Source organism: Hippopotamus amphibius, chromosome 6, assembly GCF_030028045.1.
Source record: "Hippopotamus amphibius kiboko isolate mHipAmp2 chromosome 6, mHipAmp2.hap2, whole genome shotgun sequence".
Taxonomy (NCBI): domain Eukaryota; kingdom Metazoa; phylum Chordata; class Mammalia; order Artiodactyla; family Hippopotamidae; genus Hippopotamus; species Hippopotamus amphibius.
The window spans coordinates 64,257,576-64,276,748 of NC_080191.1; the positions used below are offsets into that span (position 1 = coordinate 64,257,576).

At 38.9% G+C, this 19,173-nt stretch overlaps 1 protein-coding gene across 2 annotated transcripts in view; it reads right to left on the reverse strand.

Annotated features, from left to right (window-relative positions):
• Window positions 1-19,173, reverse strand: part of FILIP1 (filamin A interacting protein 1) — a 200,506-nt gene that overhangs the window by 41,084 nt on the left and 140,249 nt on the right. For both annotated transcript variants that reach the window (XM_057739733.1, XM_057739732.1), the window contains exon 4: window positions 18,006-18,184. In XM_057739733.1, the coding sequence (XP_057595716.1) occupies window positions 18,006-18,184 (179 nt within the window). The remainder of the gene's footprint in view (window positions 1-18,005; window positions 18,185-19,173) is intronic.

Below are 19,173 nucleotides of genomic sequence, written 5' to 3' on the forward strand. Positions count from 1 at the left end.
ATGTTGTTTATGAAGAATCAGCCAGGTGCAAAAATTTACTGAATGGTTTTCAGGAAGAACCGAAGAAGCCATGAAGCAGAGAAGTTTGTTACCTAACTGTGTGGCCTTGGGCTCTGTCTTCCAAGTGGCCCCCTCACCTTCCCTCACTCTAACCCCAAAACTTATCCCATCCCCAAAGAAGGTGTCACCAAGGTGTATCACACATAATTATGAGATGCTCCATCTAGATAACACTGTGTGTTATCACAGGACAATAAGTTAAATGAAATGATTTCCCAGGGAAGCCAGAGAGTAAGGAGGGTTTTCTGAGGCAGGCAGGTTCTGAGGTCCCTGCAAGCACAGTGTGAGGGGTCCTCCACAGGCTTGAGTAGAGAGGCCTCTCCTGTGTTCACTCAGAACACGTGGGAAGGAACAGAGGCGTGAATCAGATTTCCTGAGACTATTCAAACAAGTCAAAGACAATCCGTAAAGGTACAAATAAATATACCCCATTTTACTTCATACATATATTTATAGAGTGCTGGGCAAAAGTCAAGTTTTAAGCTTATACATTATGGGAACTCAATATAAAAACATATCCTGTTGTAAAGACTTTTATTAAGATACTATTAATCTGTCTCTTGGGTTAATCTATTTTCATAAGTAAGATTTGCTTAAAATAATACAGACATGGAACAAGTAGCAAATTAACTTAAGTACATAAATCACTGATAGCAGTGCATTCGCATGCATTTATTTACTCAGGAAAACAACCCTCTCCTTTTTAAAACGGCAATAGAATTTACTGCCATTGTACCTAAAGGTCTTTTTAAAAAGCTTTTAAATATAGGCATATGTGAAATTTCACTATATACTTTAAAAATTATGTTGCCATTTATCTAAAAATTATTAATAACTTTAAAAGCTAATTCAAAAAATAAAAAGCCAAAACAATAAGCAAAACTCCAAAACCTCAGACTTAATTTTGTATTGATCCTGACTATTGTTAATCTAGAGAAAAAGAAATGTGCACGCGCCCTTCTGCTGTGGAAAGGATATTTAGTTTTACAAGCAAACAGAAGTTCATCCAGTCACAAGGAATTAAGAATACAGGCAGATCAATGTAGTGAACCCAAGATTTTCATCACAGTTGAACTCAAGATTTTCATCACTTTAAACACAGAGACAAAACATTAACAATCAATGTTACACAAAATTAAATCTACACAAATGACAACCATACCATCTGCCCTTATGTTCAAATTTCTATACAACGGGTCATATGAATCTGAAATCAGGCCATAAGAATTTGATTTTGACCAACTGAAGTTCTCCTGAGAAAGACTTAAACCATCCTCCAGCCCTACTGAGTGCTAAATACAGGCTATTTATTTTTATACACTCTGCTAAATTCCAACAATGTTTTTGGCAGTTTGAAGAACTACTAAAGTTGAACTGTTTACACAATTGTTTGACACCGTCCAAATTTTAATGCCATTTACACTTCAAAATAAAACCCCCTGTTTGCTTTCTTATTCTTGTTATCGCTGCCACACTGTTTCAGAACAAACACGGGTTTCTTTAGATCACTGTGCAATCTAGTTCACTGCCAACTTTTACAAGCCTTCTCCGCATATGCAAAGAGAGATCTGCAGAAAATCCACATAACAATAACAAAAACTTCAAAAATAATATTTTTACCTCGAATTAGTTTTTTGCTCACCAAGAAATCACAAGTTAGAAGAGACCTTACAGCACATGGAAAGATTGTTAAAAGCCTTCAGAACATATTAGTAGGACTGATGGCTGCAAGATAAGAGAGCTTTCCGTTCTTATACAAACTCCCCAAGTTTCTGTAGGATGAGATTACTGTTCCCCTCCATAGAAAAACAGGAGCACGCTTCATACCGCAAGGTGCATCTTGGCCAGCTCCAATCAAAGAGTCTGAGGTATCAAGGAAAGTCACAGTAAGCTGGTCATTTTCAAGGGCTGTCACGGTCCACACTCAGTAAAACCTGTAGCCGAAAGTTGAAAGACTGTCGAGTTCTTACAGCCCTTGTCAGATTAGTCAAGGCTCTACAAATGTCCAAACTCAGCTTCCAAGATGCTCTTTGCAACAACCCTGAGAAATGAGTTTACTGCCAAGGAAGCCCATGAACAAATGAAATGCGCATGGACCAAAGGAACTAGCATTGCTTAAATCAAAACAGATCTTGACTTCCTTACCTTAATACTAGCAAGCATGGTAGCTTTTGATTTTGTTTTTGTTTTTGTTTTTTATAAGGGGGTAGTGAAGTTTGTTCAACAGCAGCAGGCCCAGCTCAGCCCCCTACTCCACAGGGAATTAACCGTCACATTCCAACCCTGTCATCAGAACAATGAAAGGTGAATGCTGTGCAAAACAGCTCGGGACCACTAACCGGTGATGTCATTCCTCCCTTCTACGGTTCATTATTGTGCAGATTTACTTTGGTCCGTGAAAAGGGGTGGAGCTGCCCATGACGGGAAGGGAAGGCAGCTCTTAAGAAGCAAAGCCAGTGAATGGGAATTACGCCCCACATTGAGGAAAATGCGCTAGGGAGGGGGTTGAAGTTGGGGAGGAGGAAAAAGTTAAAGAAAAGATATGCATAAAATGTCAAATGGGCCTCGCTCTTGATTTTTCAAACTAAAGTCCATACAGTTCTAGTCAATGGAATTTAAATAAATAGGGATCCCCCTAGAGCCTTATCTACGTTCAGCCAACAGGAGGGGATTCAGGTTTCAAAGGGCCGGTTAATTTATATGTTATCTGAATGAAAACTGCGCCAAAGAATGCCAAATACCCATTAGTTTAAGGATTATTGTGTCTTAAAAAAAAATTTTTTTTAGCTGAATTTATTTCTTTCCTAAAACTGTTTTGAAATGGCAAAAAACCATGACCGTCCACAAACACAAAGCTGGTGAATACAGTCAGCTAAAGTTCAGGGAATATCTGTAACATCATTCACACAAATGTTCTCAAAATCTTCTATCACCTTCAGACTGGTTTTTCTCATTCTTTCTTTTATTCCCTCTTCTTCCTTTCTTTTTCCTTGTCTCCTTTCTTCTTTCTTTCCTGAGTCTGTGAATGAGTGATAATTCAGTCAAAAAATCATTATGTAACTTAAAAGTTCCAGTATAAGTTTTTCTAACCCATATGCATAGAATGTTTATATCATTTGTGTTAAATTCCATTTTAATTATAGAATAAAAGAATATTACCACATAAATTAGTCAAATTAACTTTAAAGTTAACAGAATGAAATGTTTGCCGAACACTTTTAAGTCCTCAGATAACTTGTATATTATATTTAAGCTATTATGCTATGGCATAGAAAAAATATGAAGGAAAAATAAGTTAAAGATAATTGCTTTCCTACCTCCCTAATGTTCAATCATGTCTTTTGCTTTAAGACATATCTATCTTCTTAATAGCATGAACTAAGTATAATGATTAGTGCATGTTGCAGGGTTGCAGTTCTGAATAAATGTTTTGATTGTTGGGTTATTTTAGTAAAAGTTACCTAAAGCAACAGTCATGGTTAAGGTAAAATTACAGATACTGAACCAATTAGTTGTTTATAGTTTTTTGCTTTTTTAATTTTTTTGGAGGGTTTTTTCCAACTGCTTTAATATGAATGGGAAAAACAAATTCAAGAAGAAACCACAGCCACCACCTGTTGTACACAAGTTGGTGAGCACTGCAGAAAGTGGCTTCTTGGCAACTGACAGACCCAAGGTTGAACCTTGGCTTGGCATCTACTTGGTAGGGCACTGAGAATATGTTTTATAGCTCCTCTGGCTTCAGTTTATCCAGCTGTATAATAGGGATACAGATGCTAACTTACAGGGTTATTATGAGAATTAGATGACAATGTGAGTCAAAGCTATAGGTTATGGCAATAGGTAATAATATGCTTATGCACAGTTTATTTATTTTGAAAATGGTAGGCACTTGGCAAAAATACAAATTTGTGGTGTAAATTTGACACAGACAATACAAATCCATGCTGCAAAAGGGAATGAAGGAGACAGGATTGCTTATATAGTCAAATGGCATCTTGCATTCAGTCTGCTCCTAGTTATAGTCCTGAGGAGTCATTGCTTATGTTCAAAACCATATCAAATCAATATTCAGACACAAATGATAATAGCAAGAGAAAAGTTTTATCACCTTTGAAAAGTCATTAAAGCAAATGCCATAAATGTCAATCACAGCAGTGTTTTTTTTCCTTCCTTGCTTATAGTTACATTCAAAATTAATTTAAAGCCCTACTATTAAGACTCTCCTAATATAGTTGTGTTATCATAATTAGTTAAGATTCCCTGGACAAATGACATTACTTATTAAAGCCTCTTGGAACCAAGAGGAAATGTTTAAATGGGCAATAGGACCTTCTTTAGAGTCACAGTAGCTAGAAACATCCCACTATTGGATTGTCAACTGCAATTGGCCCTTGGCAGCTACCTCTACGAAGATTAAATCATGTGCTGCTGCAGCTGCTGACTGCCAACGTACCCCTGAAAAGTGCTCAGGGTGGAGAGCTGAAATGAGGCATTCTGTGCTCTGTGAAAAACTGGCAGAGCAGTTCTTCAGATAATCAGACACTTTCAGGGGCCAACTTTTGAGCCCAATTCTTGTATCTCCTCATATCTAGAAAAACACTAAAATCCTTCATGGTGATGACTGCTCCTTGTGAGTAGCAATAAGCTTCTGTAAACAAGAGGCGCTTGATTGCATGTTTCTCCCTTTCACCAAAACCACATATATACTGATGTTCCCCCCTGCCTCTTTGGAATGGTTTCTCAGAGCTATCTGGGATGCTATCTCCCGGGCTGCAGTCCTCATTTTGTCCCCAGTAAAACTAATCTCGCAACTCTCATGTTGTGCACTTTTTTTTTGAGTCAACAGGATCCTGAAGGGCAGGGACCACATCTTCTTTTTTCAGCTTTATTTAGGTATAATTGACAAATAAAATTGTAAGATGAAGTGTATATGGTGGTGATTGGATATACATATACATTGTGAAAGGATTCCCCCCCATTAACACAGCTATCAAATGTATCTCTCTTTTTTTGGTGAAACCATTTAAGTTCTACCTTCTTAGCAAATTTCAATTATACAATACAGTGTTGTCAAGTCACCATGTTTTGCATTATATTCTCAGACATTATTCAACTTATAGCTGAAAGTTTGTACGCTTTTACTAATCTCTCCCTATTTCCCCCACCTCCTCAACCCCTGGCAACCACTTTCCTACTTTGTGTTTCTATGAGTTGACTTTTTTTTTAGATTCCATGAATAAGTGATTATCATGCAGTATTTATCTTTGCCTGGCTTATTTCACTTAGCATAATGCTTTTAAGATCTGTCCATGTTGTCAAAAATGACACGATTTCCTTTTTTCTCAAGGCTTTATTATATACATATATACATCACATCTTTTTTATCTTCTTTATCCATTCATCCTTTGATGGACACTTAGGTTGTTTCCATGTCTTAGCTATTATGAATAAGGCTGCAATGAACATGGGAGTGCAGATATCTCTTTGTCCTGTCTTCATTTCCTTTGGATATATACCCAGAAGTGGGATTGCTAAATCACATGGTAGTTCTAGTTTAAATTTTTTGGAGAGAACTTCCTACTATTTTCCATAGAGGCTAAACCAATTTACATTCCCACCAACAGGGATTCCTTTTTTCCGTATCCCTGCCAACAACTCTTATCTCCTGTCTTTTTGATTACAGCAAATCTAACAGGTATGAGGTGATATTGAATTGTGGTTTTGATCTGCATTTCCCCAATGATTATTGCATTCACTCATTGTGAATTGGCTGCCCACCAAGGATCAGGCAATTGTGTTAGGCACGGGGATATGGTGTGAACAGGGTAGACAAGGTCCTCATCCTGGTGAAGCTCATGCTGTAATGATAAATGCCCTGAGGAAAGGGAGCGGGGTGTTTTCAAAAGAGGTGACTGAGGGCAGGGCATCTGCTCTGTGAATTCTTTCCCTAAGGCAGTGACCTTAGAGGCTGAAGAATAAAAAAAAAAGGCCGTGCAAAGAGCAGAGGCAGGGGCTCTAGATGCAAAGGCCCTGAAGTGGGAAGGAGAGTGGGAGGTTCCAGGCACAGAAAGAAGGCCAGCATGGCCAGAGCACGTAGGGCAAAGGAAGAGAGGAGCCAGGTCCATTCAAGTGACTGGTAGAGGGAGTTAGTTAACATGTGAAGTCTCCTTACCAGGAGTGTGTTCTCCAGAGGCAGCTCTGATAAGATACATGGTTTCAACATGCACTAGAAGGTTTTCTCATTAGCATGAGGAAGGTTAGAAATCCCTTTTTTCCATTAGTGAAGTGAGCGATTCAAGATGTGTGGCAACTTCATCCTTGTAGAAATGAGACATGAGCACCTGGTGAGCCCAGCAGCCTGATGTCCTTGGAGTGTGGCTCCAGACTCAGCCCTTCATCTGATCCTTTGTTCCCCAAGCTTAGCCTAGTTTAAGTAATTTAAGTAGAAATTTAATTAGAAAATTTAAGTAGAAAATTAGCTGATCCTGTAGCTAGAATATTGCTGCCTCTGCCTGATTGAATCTTTCAGGTGGGGGTCTTGTCGGCAGGAGGGGGACTGAAGCTTTGCCAAGTTTAAAAGCATTGCTTCCTAATAACTATATCTGTGGCAAAATTCAGTTAGAGAGCTGCTTTCCTCATGACACATCATGTGTCATTAGCTACTAAAACCTTCCAGTAAGATTTGACAATTGGAAAAAGCAAGTTCACTTAGCCCAATTTGCCACATCATGGTAAGGAGCTGGATTTTATTCTGAAGGATCTGATTTACATGACTAATATATACAGACTATACTTGGGCGTTGGGAGGACAAGAGTGGAAACAAGATGTCTGAAGGAAGCTATTACAGCAGCCCAGACAAAAAGTGTGATGGTGGCTTGGATAAGGCTTTATCTTGGACTAGGGCAGTAGCAATGGTTCTGGGAAAAAATGGACAAATTCCACATAGAATTTGAAAGGAGAATCAATACAACTTACTGATGTTTATATGTTAAAGGCTGAGAGAAAAACAAGGATTAAGGATAATTGCTAGAATTTTTGTTCGAGTAATTAGATTGCAGTACCGTTGACTGAGATGGTCACAAACAGGAGGAATAGATTTGCAGGAAGAAGCCAAGGGTTCCATTCTGGACACATTAAGTTGGAGAAACGTATTAAACACCCAAATGAACTGGTCAAGTATGAACATTCACTCAATTATAATTTACTCAGTGAATTAAACATTTTTGTCTAAAGAATATTAGTAATTTTCTTTTCAATGAATGACATACAATCAAATGCAGGGTCTCCGTCTTAAACTTTTTAGCATGTATTAACTGAAATGTGTACTCCAATGTAATGTAATGCACATGGAAAGTATTATTGTGATTATGGGCCCTCAAGTCAAGTTTTAAATGTACTGTGGGTGGGAAACTTCTAAAACAATCATAACTTTTTAGAGCATTGGATCTTAGGAACAGAGTATCCAGGATCCCAACTTTTTTATTTAATTAATTAATTAATTTATTTATTTATTTATTTATTTTGATGTGGACCATGTTTTTAAAATCTTTTACTGAATTTGTTACAATACTGCTTCTTTTTTATGTTTTGGTGTTTTGACCTCGAGGCATGTGGGATCTTAGCTCCCCGACCAGGGATTGAACCTGCACCCCCTGCATTGGAAGGTAAAGTCTTAACCACTGGATTGCCAGGGAAGTCCCTCCCACCTTCTTTTAAACATCAAGGTGGTCACTGAGCATCATGACCTGAACAAGGAGCTCTTGAAACCAATTGCTTACAATTGCTTTTACAATTGTTCCTGTGATATTATGATTTGTAATAAGAAACATATATTTGGTCTTCATCACAGAGCTCCTAAAACCCTTAGAATTTCCTAAAGGATGACAGTAATAAAGGTGTCTTGTTACGTTAACGAGGTGAAAGCCCCTAGGTAACCTAAGGATTGGAGGGTTAGAATTTTCAGTTCCACCCCTTGGACCTTCAGGGAGGGGAAAGAGACTAAAGATTGAGTTCAATCATCAATAGCCAATGATTTAGTCAACCACGCCCACGTAATGAAGCCACCATAAAAACGCAAAAGAATGAAGCTTCTGGTGAACAGGTGGTAATCTGGAGAGAGTAGCACACCTGGAGAGGACACGGAAGCTCTGCACCCACCCCCCCATATTTTGCCCCATGTGTCTCTTGCATCTGGCTGTTCCTGAGTTGTATTTTTTTATAATAAACCAGCGAATTAGAAAGTAAAATGTTTCTCTAAGTTCTGTGCATATTAATGGAACCCAAGGAGAAGGTCATTGGAACCTTTGATCTATAGCCCCTTGGTCAGAAACACAAGTGAACAGGAGATAAAGAGGACACATTTCCTGAACATTTCTGAGACAGATCTAGTTTAGCATATGGCAAGCAGAAGTTTCTCAATGTGTGGGCGATCACTGGGCCTGCCAATTCACTGTGCTTTCATCTCAAGAGACATGTTTTGCAGCAGAGGAGGTTGTGTTCCAGAACTTTGAGAAGTGGATGCACGGGGCGCTGAAGTGACAGGCTGGGAGAAGAAAGTCATAGGATGTGTGAGAAGCATTGCGCTTGCATTCCTTAGTTGGGGCAGGAGAACTGTCTTCCAAGATTTCTCTCTCTGGATGTTTGGTCTTGGTGTATTAAGTCTGGGCAGTAGTTCTACACACAATTATCTTCTTTGGGAGAAATATAATCCAAAGCTTCTCAAATGTTATAGATTGCAGAAGTCAGACAAATCTGTGAGCCTTGGAAAGCTGAGCAAATCAGAAAGTATCGGAGGGAAGGATGGTGGGTATAAATGAGTAAATTAAGAACACTTGCATTATTAGAATACTGCAGGATTTGGTGACATTGTTACAAATGACAAAGATTAGGTAGACCAGAGAATTCCCCCTTTCTAAAGCACAGTGGGTGCGGAACAGTCAGAGTTCAGCACATTTCACATTTCAGGCCAGACACAAGTACTTCCTTAGCATTTCCGAATAAAATAAATGACCCTAACTCTCAGTGAACTCCCATAGGATATTGAGAGCTACACGGAAAATATAAAGCAAATCCTTAAGGCACATCATTTCTGAATTTAAGAGGAATGAGTTAAGATTAAGTAAGTTGACCTGTAGTTTGCAGTTGAAGCTCACATTCGGCCCCTGAATATTATTTGAATAGTTTCCTAGCTAAGTGTTCTCATCCAAGAGCTGAATATGTTATGCATTGAGCATGAAAGACCCAACCTTTGATTAATCCTTTCTGTTTAAACTTTTCACCACCATGAAGTACTTTCCAAACACAAGCATTCTTGGAAAAAGAGTGCACACTCTGTCAAGGAGCCAGAAAGGAGCAACCTCCAAACAGTAAAAACACACCTTCCCAAGTTTCAACTCCCTCTCTGATATCCAGGATTTGTAATGCTAATTTGAGCACCTTCCTCCATCCTGGAAAAAAAAAAATTATTCACTGTAGGTGCTAAGAAATAACATATTTTTCCAGCACTTTCTTTTCTTAACTCTTTCTTGGTGTATGAATTTGTGCAAAAAACTCTTTTGCCTGGTATTTATTACGGCTGCCAATTTAGGGCAGCATTCCCATGGCTTTTCATTCCAGAATAATCTTACTTATTACTTTTCAATACCTTATTTTGTCCATGATGCTGAAATAAACTATCAGCTCAATTAAGAACTCAATCCAACTAGTTTGGAATTTGGGGGCAAAAAAACCAGCCAATCAGTTGTTGGAAATGTTCACTTTCAACCCAGTTGCTTTTGCAACCTGGATTCAGGTATTTTCTCTACATATCTCACTAATGTTTCAATTAACCAAAAACAAAAAAAACAAAAAAACTATAGGAGATTTTGGTTTTATATTTTCTAATCTACAGAATGCCTGTTAGAATTGATCAAACTGCCTGGCATTACCACTCCTTGGATTACAATTGATAGTATCAGTGTATTGATAGATCAGAAATTATTTTTAAAATCTGTCACTCCATTAGGAAATTATTCACTGTATTTTTGCCACTTGAGCAGACTCTAAGGCTGTAGTTATTGATTGAAAATTTGCCAATCAAAGTTCCATTCTAACTGGGCTGTTTGTTATTTCCTAATGATTTTCATGGTGTATTTCTTAAAACTTCCCATCTGGTCTAGTTCCTGAGAACTCTCTGATTAACTGTGAAGATTGGCATGAATGTTTATTTTCATATATATACTGTACCACTTACAATCAACTTTTTGATCCAAAAATTATAAGCCAAAGCTGCATTAGACTTTCTAAATAAGTGAATTTGTATCTCGACTCCAATTAATAACCCATAATAACTTCTCTGAAAAATACATGCATTTAAACCCCTCAATTTGATACACTATTAGGTACAACTCTTTAGATTAGCTTTTTTTCTCATTGTTTTATGCAGCTGTTGGGGAAAGAAAATAGTTATTCCTCAGGTTATTCTAATCAGTCCAAATTGGGCTTAAGCTTTATTCTTTTCACTATATAAAATGTGTTGTCACTTCTTTTTAAATGTATTAATTTTTAATATACAAAATTATAGAAAAATGGCCATAGATTTATGACCTCAGCAAAGTTACTAGAGCAGTTTTTCTTCCAAAGGATGTCTATAGTTACCACATATTTTTACTTCTCATAAAATTTTATGTGGCTAAAAATCATAATACTGCTTTTTTTTTTTTTTTTGGTAGAAAGTCATTTTCCTGCTATATATTTTATTCCTCAAATATAATTTTTTATTACGTGGGATTTATCTATTCTTTGGAAACTTAAAAAGTATATGCTAAATCTTCCCTTGACATAAACCACAACGGTTATATTGATGGTTCTCCTGAAATGGCAGAAACTAGGTCAGGACAGAAAAAAACAACCTTGGCTATAATATGGGCAACTGTCTCTTGTTTACAAATAAATTACCTATCCTATACATAAAAATTACTATAATAATAGCCATACTGAGAGACTCAGCTTTATCCAACTGATTTGGAATGCCATCTTTAACACATATTAAATTTCTATACCTACTATAATCTATTTCCAGAAATATATCAGGTCCATTGATCTGTCCATTGATGTATCAATGACACACTATTTTACTTACTGTGGCTTTAAAATGAGTTGTTGGGGGGGTTTTTTTGTTTGTTTTTTTCTTTTGTTTTGTTTTCCAGTTGGAAACTTTTCTTCTCTACTACTTTTTGTTTTCAGTGTTTGACTATTCTTGCTTGTGTATTTTTTATATGAACTTTAGAATAACTTCATTTAGTTCTCATGCTTAAAAAAAGAAATCTGGTAGTGTTTTTATAAGGACCACATTAAATTTGTGGATTAATATATGGAGATGACATCTTTACAACATAGAGTTCTCCAGTCTTAGAATGGTAAGCCTTTTCATTGGTCTCAATCTTTTTTCTGGATTTCTAGGTAGCATTAAAACTTTTTCTTTATGTAGATCTTTCACTTTCTTACATTTCTTCCTAGATAGTTAATATTTAACACAGTTTATATTATTTTGTCCTTTGGAAATATGAAAACTATTGATTTTCGAATATTGTTTCAAAGTAGTTTTGTACCTTGCCACCTCACTTTATTGAATTCTCTGTAGCAGGTTTTCAGTTTTTCTGAGTCTACCTACAATCTAACTACAGAACAACTACCCCAAGACTACAGTACAGTTTACTTTTCCAATACTTTGCATTGTTCTCAAAACATCTTAGTTTGAGAAAATGTAAATTGTGATTTTCCAGTAGGAAGTGAGATTTGCACATTGCAAGGGTGAGAGCAATTGGAAAGTGGAGTTTTATCCTGGCATTCTTTCAGAAAATCAACTGTAAAACATATTCTTTCTGTGATTGAGTCTCTGAATTCTAATTCCTCTCCTTTCTCAGAAGCTGTCCATTCCCAGCAATTTTCTTGGTCAGTGGGATATTGATAGTAGGTGGCATATCTCATGACAGGTTAAGGTCTGTGAATGTGAATCCTGAACCTGCAACAGAATGGATATGCCATCCAAGGAGTCGACATATTAAGTCATCTTTTCTTCCTCCAAACATTGGAGAAATGAGGTGTTCATTACAATCAGAAGGTAACAACTTGGAAATGGAAACATTTTTTTTCTGTTTGTTTGTTTGTTTTTACTGTAGGAAACTCAGTTCAAACACTGATTCTTCGGGGGACTTCCGTGGTGGCGCAGTGGTTGAGAATCTGCCTGCCAATGCAGGCAACACGGGTTTGAGCCCTGGTCCAGGAAGATCCTACATGCTGCGGAGTAACTAAGCCCATGCGCCACAACTACTGAGCCCACTCACCGAAACTACTGAGCCCACTCACTGAAACTACTGAAGCCCGCGCGCCTAGAGCCGGTGCTCCACAGCAAGAGGAGCCACTGCAATGAGAAGCCAGCACACCACAACGAAGAGTAGCCCCTGCTCTCTGCCACTACAGAAAGCCCACACGCAGCAACAAAGACCCAACACAGCCAATAAATAAAAAATGAAATAAATAAATTTATTAAAAAAACAAACAAAATAAATCATTGATTCTCCCAATTCACTGTTGGCAAGTGACCTTGGTGGAAGGAATTTAACCTGCTTTCCCATCTTCTAAATAGGGATAGTAACTATACTTCACACAATTTTATAAGGATGAAACCAGTGTGTATGCGTCCAGCATATCAGGAGGGGTCAATGAAATCTAGCCCAGCTAGTGAGCAGCATGCAGCCGAGGGCTAAGCAGAGACAAGAGGGCTCCACTGTTTCCTGCAGATACGCTCCACCGATGGGTTACTTTCTGCTTGATCACACTTGATCATTTACACATCAGCAGCAATCTTTTTCTACAAAGTGCTTTATTGTGCTTCTCCAAGCTACCAGTGAGAAAACCCCATTTTATTGTGATAGTTTAGAGATAAGGCATCTAAATCTGAGAAACTTAAGGAAAATAAGCCAGGGAACCAGGTGTGCATCTTTTTCTATAAAGTGGGCGAAGAATATCTCCCAGGATCCCAGGCCACTAGAGCAACTTTTCACAAACTTGCTCTGACTGGTCATGTCCCCACACAGGCAAGTGCAACGGTGCAGCCTGTCCCACTGCCACCAGCCTCAAGGAACAATACCAAAATGGGGCTTGAAAGATTCCCCTCCATCAATTCCCTGCTCTTGCATTCACTGCTTCACAAGTTAAGAGATTTCTCTTGAGGTGCTGGTTTGTAGTCTTAAAAAAATGAACCTATACTTGGAAGGCTTGCTGCAATATTATACAATGATGTAATTATTTATGTAGCCCCAGCTGAGCCTATAGAATCCGAAAGCTTTAAAGTCGATATCTACAGTTATAGATTCAGACAGCCCTCCCCACATCATTATATACACACACATACACACACACACACACGTACACACATCCCCCTCAAATATTTCTTTAAGTTCCAAAAACCACTTTTTGATGTAACTGTATTCTCTCTATTCTGACATTCTTGAAGCAGCCCTAGAGAAAGTGTAAGATTAAAATTACAAGTCTTGCAGTTCATACAGAGAATAAAGTATAAACTCTGAAGGTGATCTCATGTGCTCAGAATTATGCCTTTTAAGGTCAAGTTGACTCAAAATATGGACCAAACAGAATATAGCAGTTAGAAAGGGAGCTTTCTTTATCTAATCTTAATTAATGCAATGCAGGATATTTTCATCTATATTTTAAACAATGCTAGTTAAGCCAATGCATTTTTTTCATGCTATTTCCACTTTCTAATTTGGGAATATGACAATTTGTAGAAATAAATATGCATTAAATGATGGTAATAGATTATGAGCAGCCTTTTGATTTAGAATAAAAGAGGCCCAGAACAATCTCCTGTCCATTTTAGGTATTAATTTGTGGAATTTTTATATAGGATGAATTTAACAATTCCTGAAAAGTGAAACATAATTTCGGCTTCCTTAGTTTTTACACTTTCAGGGTCTAGGTCAGTGGCCATAGCAAGGAGGTAGCTTGGAGGGGTGCCTTATTTAGTTCCCCCATAACCAGCCTCAGCTTCCCATCAGAATGCAACAGAAGTGGAACACTGTGTGTGCTATTCAAACTCCACTCCAAACAAGTCCGCAGGCTGCTCCTGCCAACAGATGCTGTTCCAAAGCTTCTCCTATCTTGACAGTCTAAAGACACCACTGGTCCTAATATATATGTTTATATCCTCCTGATAACCGTCATTCTGCCTTTTAAGATTCTGTGTCATAGTTTGGACATAAGAGCTTGGAGGTGGGGAGCCCCCCCACACACACTCACGAAGAAAACATAAAACGAGCCATTCTGCACAAGGGGCTCATTCGTACAACAATGCTGAACCAGTGGCCTGCACTGTGATCTTAGTTGAGCTGCATAATTTTTCTGGGCCTCAGTTACTCAACCCGTAGAATGAGGGACTTGAAAGGGCTGAACTCAGAAGTCTTTTGCAATGGTAGTTAAACCAAGGCTTTTGTTGAAAGCTAGGGATTTCTGGTTTCATCAAATATCTGAATCTGGATCACTACTGATCCTGTCTGCCTGGGTCCCTTTTTATTATCTTTAACCATTTTCCAGAGGAAGTGAGAAACCCTTACAGAGCAGGAGGAGCACAGAGAAAGGAGCCTAGATGCTATGCATGTCTGGAGGGTCCCCTGGCTTTGCACCCCTCCCCTCCTCCCACCGCCACGAAACCAGAAAGCTGTCTAGGTGGAGGCAGCCTGCAGAGCCACACCCCCAGTAGGACCTGGGTGATTATAAGGTGCAAACCACCTGGGCTTATCTCAAGTCTCATTTGTTCCTTCCTTGACTCAAGCTCACAGGAGAAATAAATAAAGGGAAATGTTTACAGGAGAAATAAAGGGAAATGTTTCTGAAGGGAAGTTCTTGGCGCTCTCTCTCCTTTTTTGTTTCTCCTCACAAAAGGGACTTTTCTGGAGAAAGAGGTAAGGGAGTGCAAAACAAAGAAGCAAAGGACTTGGAACTCTATGCCAGGACTCCCACTCGGGCTCGGAAACGCCAGCTCTCTATCAGCAGCTGCCCAGCTTCCCCTGCAGGTGCTGCGGTCTTGTGCTGTGCTGGGGCCTGGCTGAACCACAGCCCAGATCCTGGTGGGGACCTGCCCCCGGTGACATTGCCTATGGGGAAGAAAGCCCTGGGGTCAGCAAACTGCCAGCCCCCGTAAGTAGATCTAGTTATGACCACTTACTTCAAAAAGAGGATTTACCCCAAAGCAGATTTAGCAGGGCCTCTTCCAAAGGACAGCAGGAATCCCAGGCCTGACCTTTGAGAAAATCCTAAAGGCTTCACTGCCCCAGGAACTCAGCAAAACCAGTCACTATGGACGCCTCAGATCAGACCACACAGAAATTCAGAGATGCCAACTTCAGTTATTAGGGTCTTAGTGAGGGTGTTTCATTTAGCATAATGTGTGCTGGTCAGCATGTGCCCACAGGTGTGCACTGGCAGCCAGTCAAGGGGGTGGCCTGGGCGAAAACATTAACAGGAAAATATTAAAGCACTAAAGCATAACCTGTTGAGTCAAAAATACTATTTCAAAACCTTAAAGTGGTTGGATATTTAGTGAGTCAAAGATTCTTATCTAAAACATGTACATTTGGTGACATAGCTCAGTGGTGCTGATCAAAGCATGAAAAGCATCATGATATATATATATATGTTATATATATATATTATATACATATAATATTTAAATTCTGCTTTGATTTTTTTTAAATAAATTTATTTATTTATTGGCTGCATTGGGTCTATTGTTGCTGCACCCCGGCTTTCTGTAGTTGCAGTGAGTGGGGGCTACTCTCTGTTGCGGTGCCCAGGCTTCTCATTGCGGCGGCTTCTCTTGTTGTGGAGCACGGGCTCTAGGTGAGTGGGCTTCAGTAGTTGCGGCACGTGGGCTCAATAGTTGTAGCTCACAGGCTCTAGAGCACAGCCTCAATAGTTGAGGCATACTGGCTTAGTTGCTCCGTGACATGTGGTATCTTCCTGGGGCAGGGATCGAACCCGTGTCCCCCGCATTGGCAGGTGGATTCTTATCCACTGCGCCACCTAGGAAGTCCTGCTTTGATTTTTTAAATCTCCTGTATAGCACTTTGCTCAGGAGAAATTGTTGCATAGTTGCTCTAATAAAATTAAACAACTTTAAAAGGGGGCCAGGGGATTGAAGTGTTAGTCTCGAACTGGTTGACATGAAGTTAGTAAACAAATACACTTGGGACAGGCTCACTGTATACTGAATATAAAAGTACTTTGTGAATTTTAGAGCTCTCCATTGAGTGTTTTTATTTTAATTATTCCCACAGTATGCAAAAATTAAGAAAACAAAAAAGAAAGAAAAAAAACAGCTGGGTAAGTACAGTCTCCATCCACATACTTCATTCAAACCAACCACTCTGTAGGTGAATTCACCTCAGGCATTTAGCTTAGGTGGAAAATTGTAGAAAAGGCAGTCATATTTGATTCTAGACCAAATGATTTACAAAGTGATCAGAAAATAATTAATTCACACAGCTGTTCTTTAAAATTATTAGATTTCAGATCTTTTAAAGAAATAGCAAACAAGTTGCTACTCTTATCTGACCACATTCCTACCCAAGACACCTAGATATATGTAATTTACATGATCATTAAAACCTTGTTTGCAATACCTATGCTTGAGTTTGGAAAGTTTACAGAGGTTGAAGAGGTAGAGTTTATTCTCACTGTTTGGTTGCCCCAAAATATCAAATTAGACCATCTATTTGTCCAAACAAGAAGCTAATAGACTTGAGCCTCCAGGAGCAGAAGACAGGCTTAAAGAAACCGTAAGTGGAGGGTATTGTACATAACACTCCAGCTATTGCTCCCATTCCATTTCTCCTTCCTCAAGGGATGTAACAAGTGCAATAATAAATAAATATTACCAATAACTTTAAAAAATTTAACACAAACCTGTTCTGTTTCATGCTTTTATTTACTATTTTTTTTAACTTTTTATTATTTACTCTTATCTTGATAACTTTTTCTGGCAAATAAATTAATCTGGGAAACCAGATCTCCTTTTTGTAACTAAATAGATATAGCACAGCTGGGACTCTTGAAGCTCTTTCCCAGTGGCCCTTAATTTGCAAGTCCTAAACACTGTGCAGACACGCTTGGTAACTCAAATCATCAGGATTCAAAGTCATTGGTTTCAAAGACTGTGGAATTCACAGATGTAACCATTCAGCTGAGGGAAAGAAAAGGAGAGAATAAGCTAAAAAGAAGATACTGAAAAAACTGGATAGTATCAAAGAGTTCACCACAAAGCGTTTCAATTTGAAGTCTCTGCTTCAAATATGGCAATCCCTGGTCTGTGGAAACTACCTACAGTGTTCGGGGCTCAGCAATGAATTTTTGTTTTGTTTCGTTCTGTTTTACACTGAGTTTTAAGAGTTATACAACCCTGAGAAAGTTAAGCAGGTAATTCTAGTCAGGAAGTAATTTATATACAACCAAATAATAGGATTTTCTATACCAGTATTAAGAATGAATAGGATTCATTTTAAACGGTTAAATTGAATAATCTGTCTCTCTGAAAAAGTGGATTTTAATCCCAAAGAGAAAAAGTAGGTCATTTCTAACAGAAGGCAATTAGTAGAGAGGCTTTTCAAAAGGTGCTTCATCGATCAATTTAAAATACAAGCTGCCTGAGTTTGTGGCTTTCCGGCTTTTCACATCCTAGTGGGACAGTGTGGTCCTACTTGTATGAACTCCCAAGATGCTCACATTAATAGTTCCAGGCAAAGTCTGTCTCACTCTCTGCAAACCGTTCAGAAATTAGGAATTAGGGCCCCAGCACCTGCCCACGGAGTCACTGGATGGAAATCTGATCCCTGACGAGAGGGGCAGGACCTGAGCGCTGCCCTGCTGGACGCGCGTGTGCAGTTACCTCTCCCGCTCCTGCTCCAGCAGGTTTGTGAAGTCGTCGCTCTTGTTCATGTAGTCCGTGTGCTTGTGCTTCTCGTTCTCCAGCTCATACACTGTGCGCCGGTGACACTTCTCGGCCAGCAGTAGCTGCTCTAGCATGCGCCGGTAGGTTTCCTTCTGTTTTTCCTCAAGTCTGTCCAGCTGAGGAAGCAAACATGGGAAAGAGCTTAATGTTTTATTCATTTACATATGACTCTAAATAATTTGTTTGCATTGGTCTAGTGATTTATTACCTGAAGGGGAGGGCATGCAGTCTGCGATTCTCTGCTATTTTTCCCATTCCATCATTTTCTCTAGGCCAATTGGCTTTATGAACTACCCACAATAAGGCTGCAGTAACTTCTGGCCTCTGGCCTTTTTTCTGTGAACATTGTGGTTCGTAAACTTTCAGGAGAGCACACTCACTGTTTCAGTGAGACAGCGAAGCCCTATACTCAGAAAGAAAGAGAAAAGCATCCCACCTAATCTCAGAAAAATATCGAGCTTGACATGTACATGTACCAAACTTCTCCCCTGGGAGGAGGAAATTATCAAAAATTGCAACTTTTTTTTTTTTAGGCTTACAATTAAGTGTATTTCTAGGAAAAGTATATGAAGGACCCACAATCCTCTTCTTTCCAGAGATACTAAATATAGGAAGAATCTCAGAATTTATGGAGAGTACACATCTCAAGCTAAAGGAGATCTCATCAACTATTATTAAAGGGCTTTTTGTGCCTATTTCTCTGGCCAGGCTATAAGATCTTTAAGGGACCATGCCTTGATCATCTTTTTAGTCTCTGGTGCCTAGCACAGCAACTGGAACAAATTAAGTGTTCAATAAATGCTTTTTAAATTGGACCCAGTCTTACAATATCGATGGTACCCCGTCCTACTCTCTTCTTCAAACTATAGTGCAGGAATTCTCACCCTCAGCACTACTGACATTTTTGGCCAGTTAATTCTTTTCTGAGGGGCTGTCCTGTGCTTTGGAGAATGCTCAGCAGCATTCCTGGCCTCTACCCACTAGATGCTGGTACTACCTCCAGTGGTGACAAAACTACCGCCAGACATTGTCAAATGTCCCCTGGAAGGAAACCCACCCCCACCCCCGTTGAGAACCACTGCTTTAGGTGAATGAGACATATTTA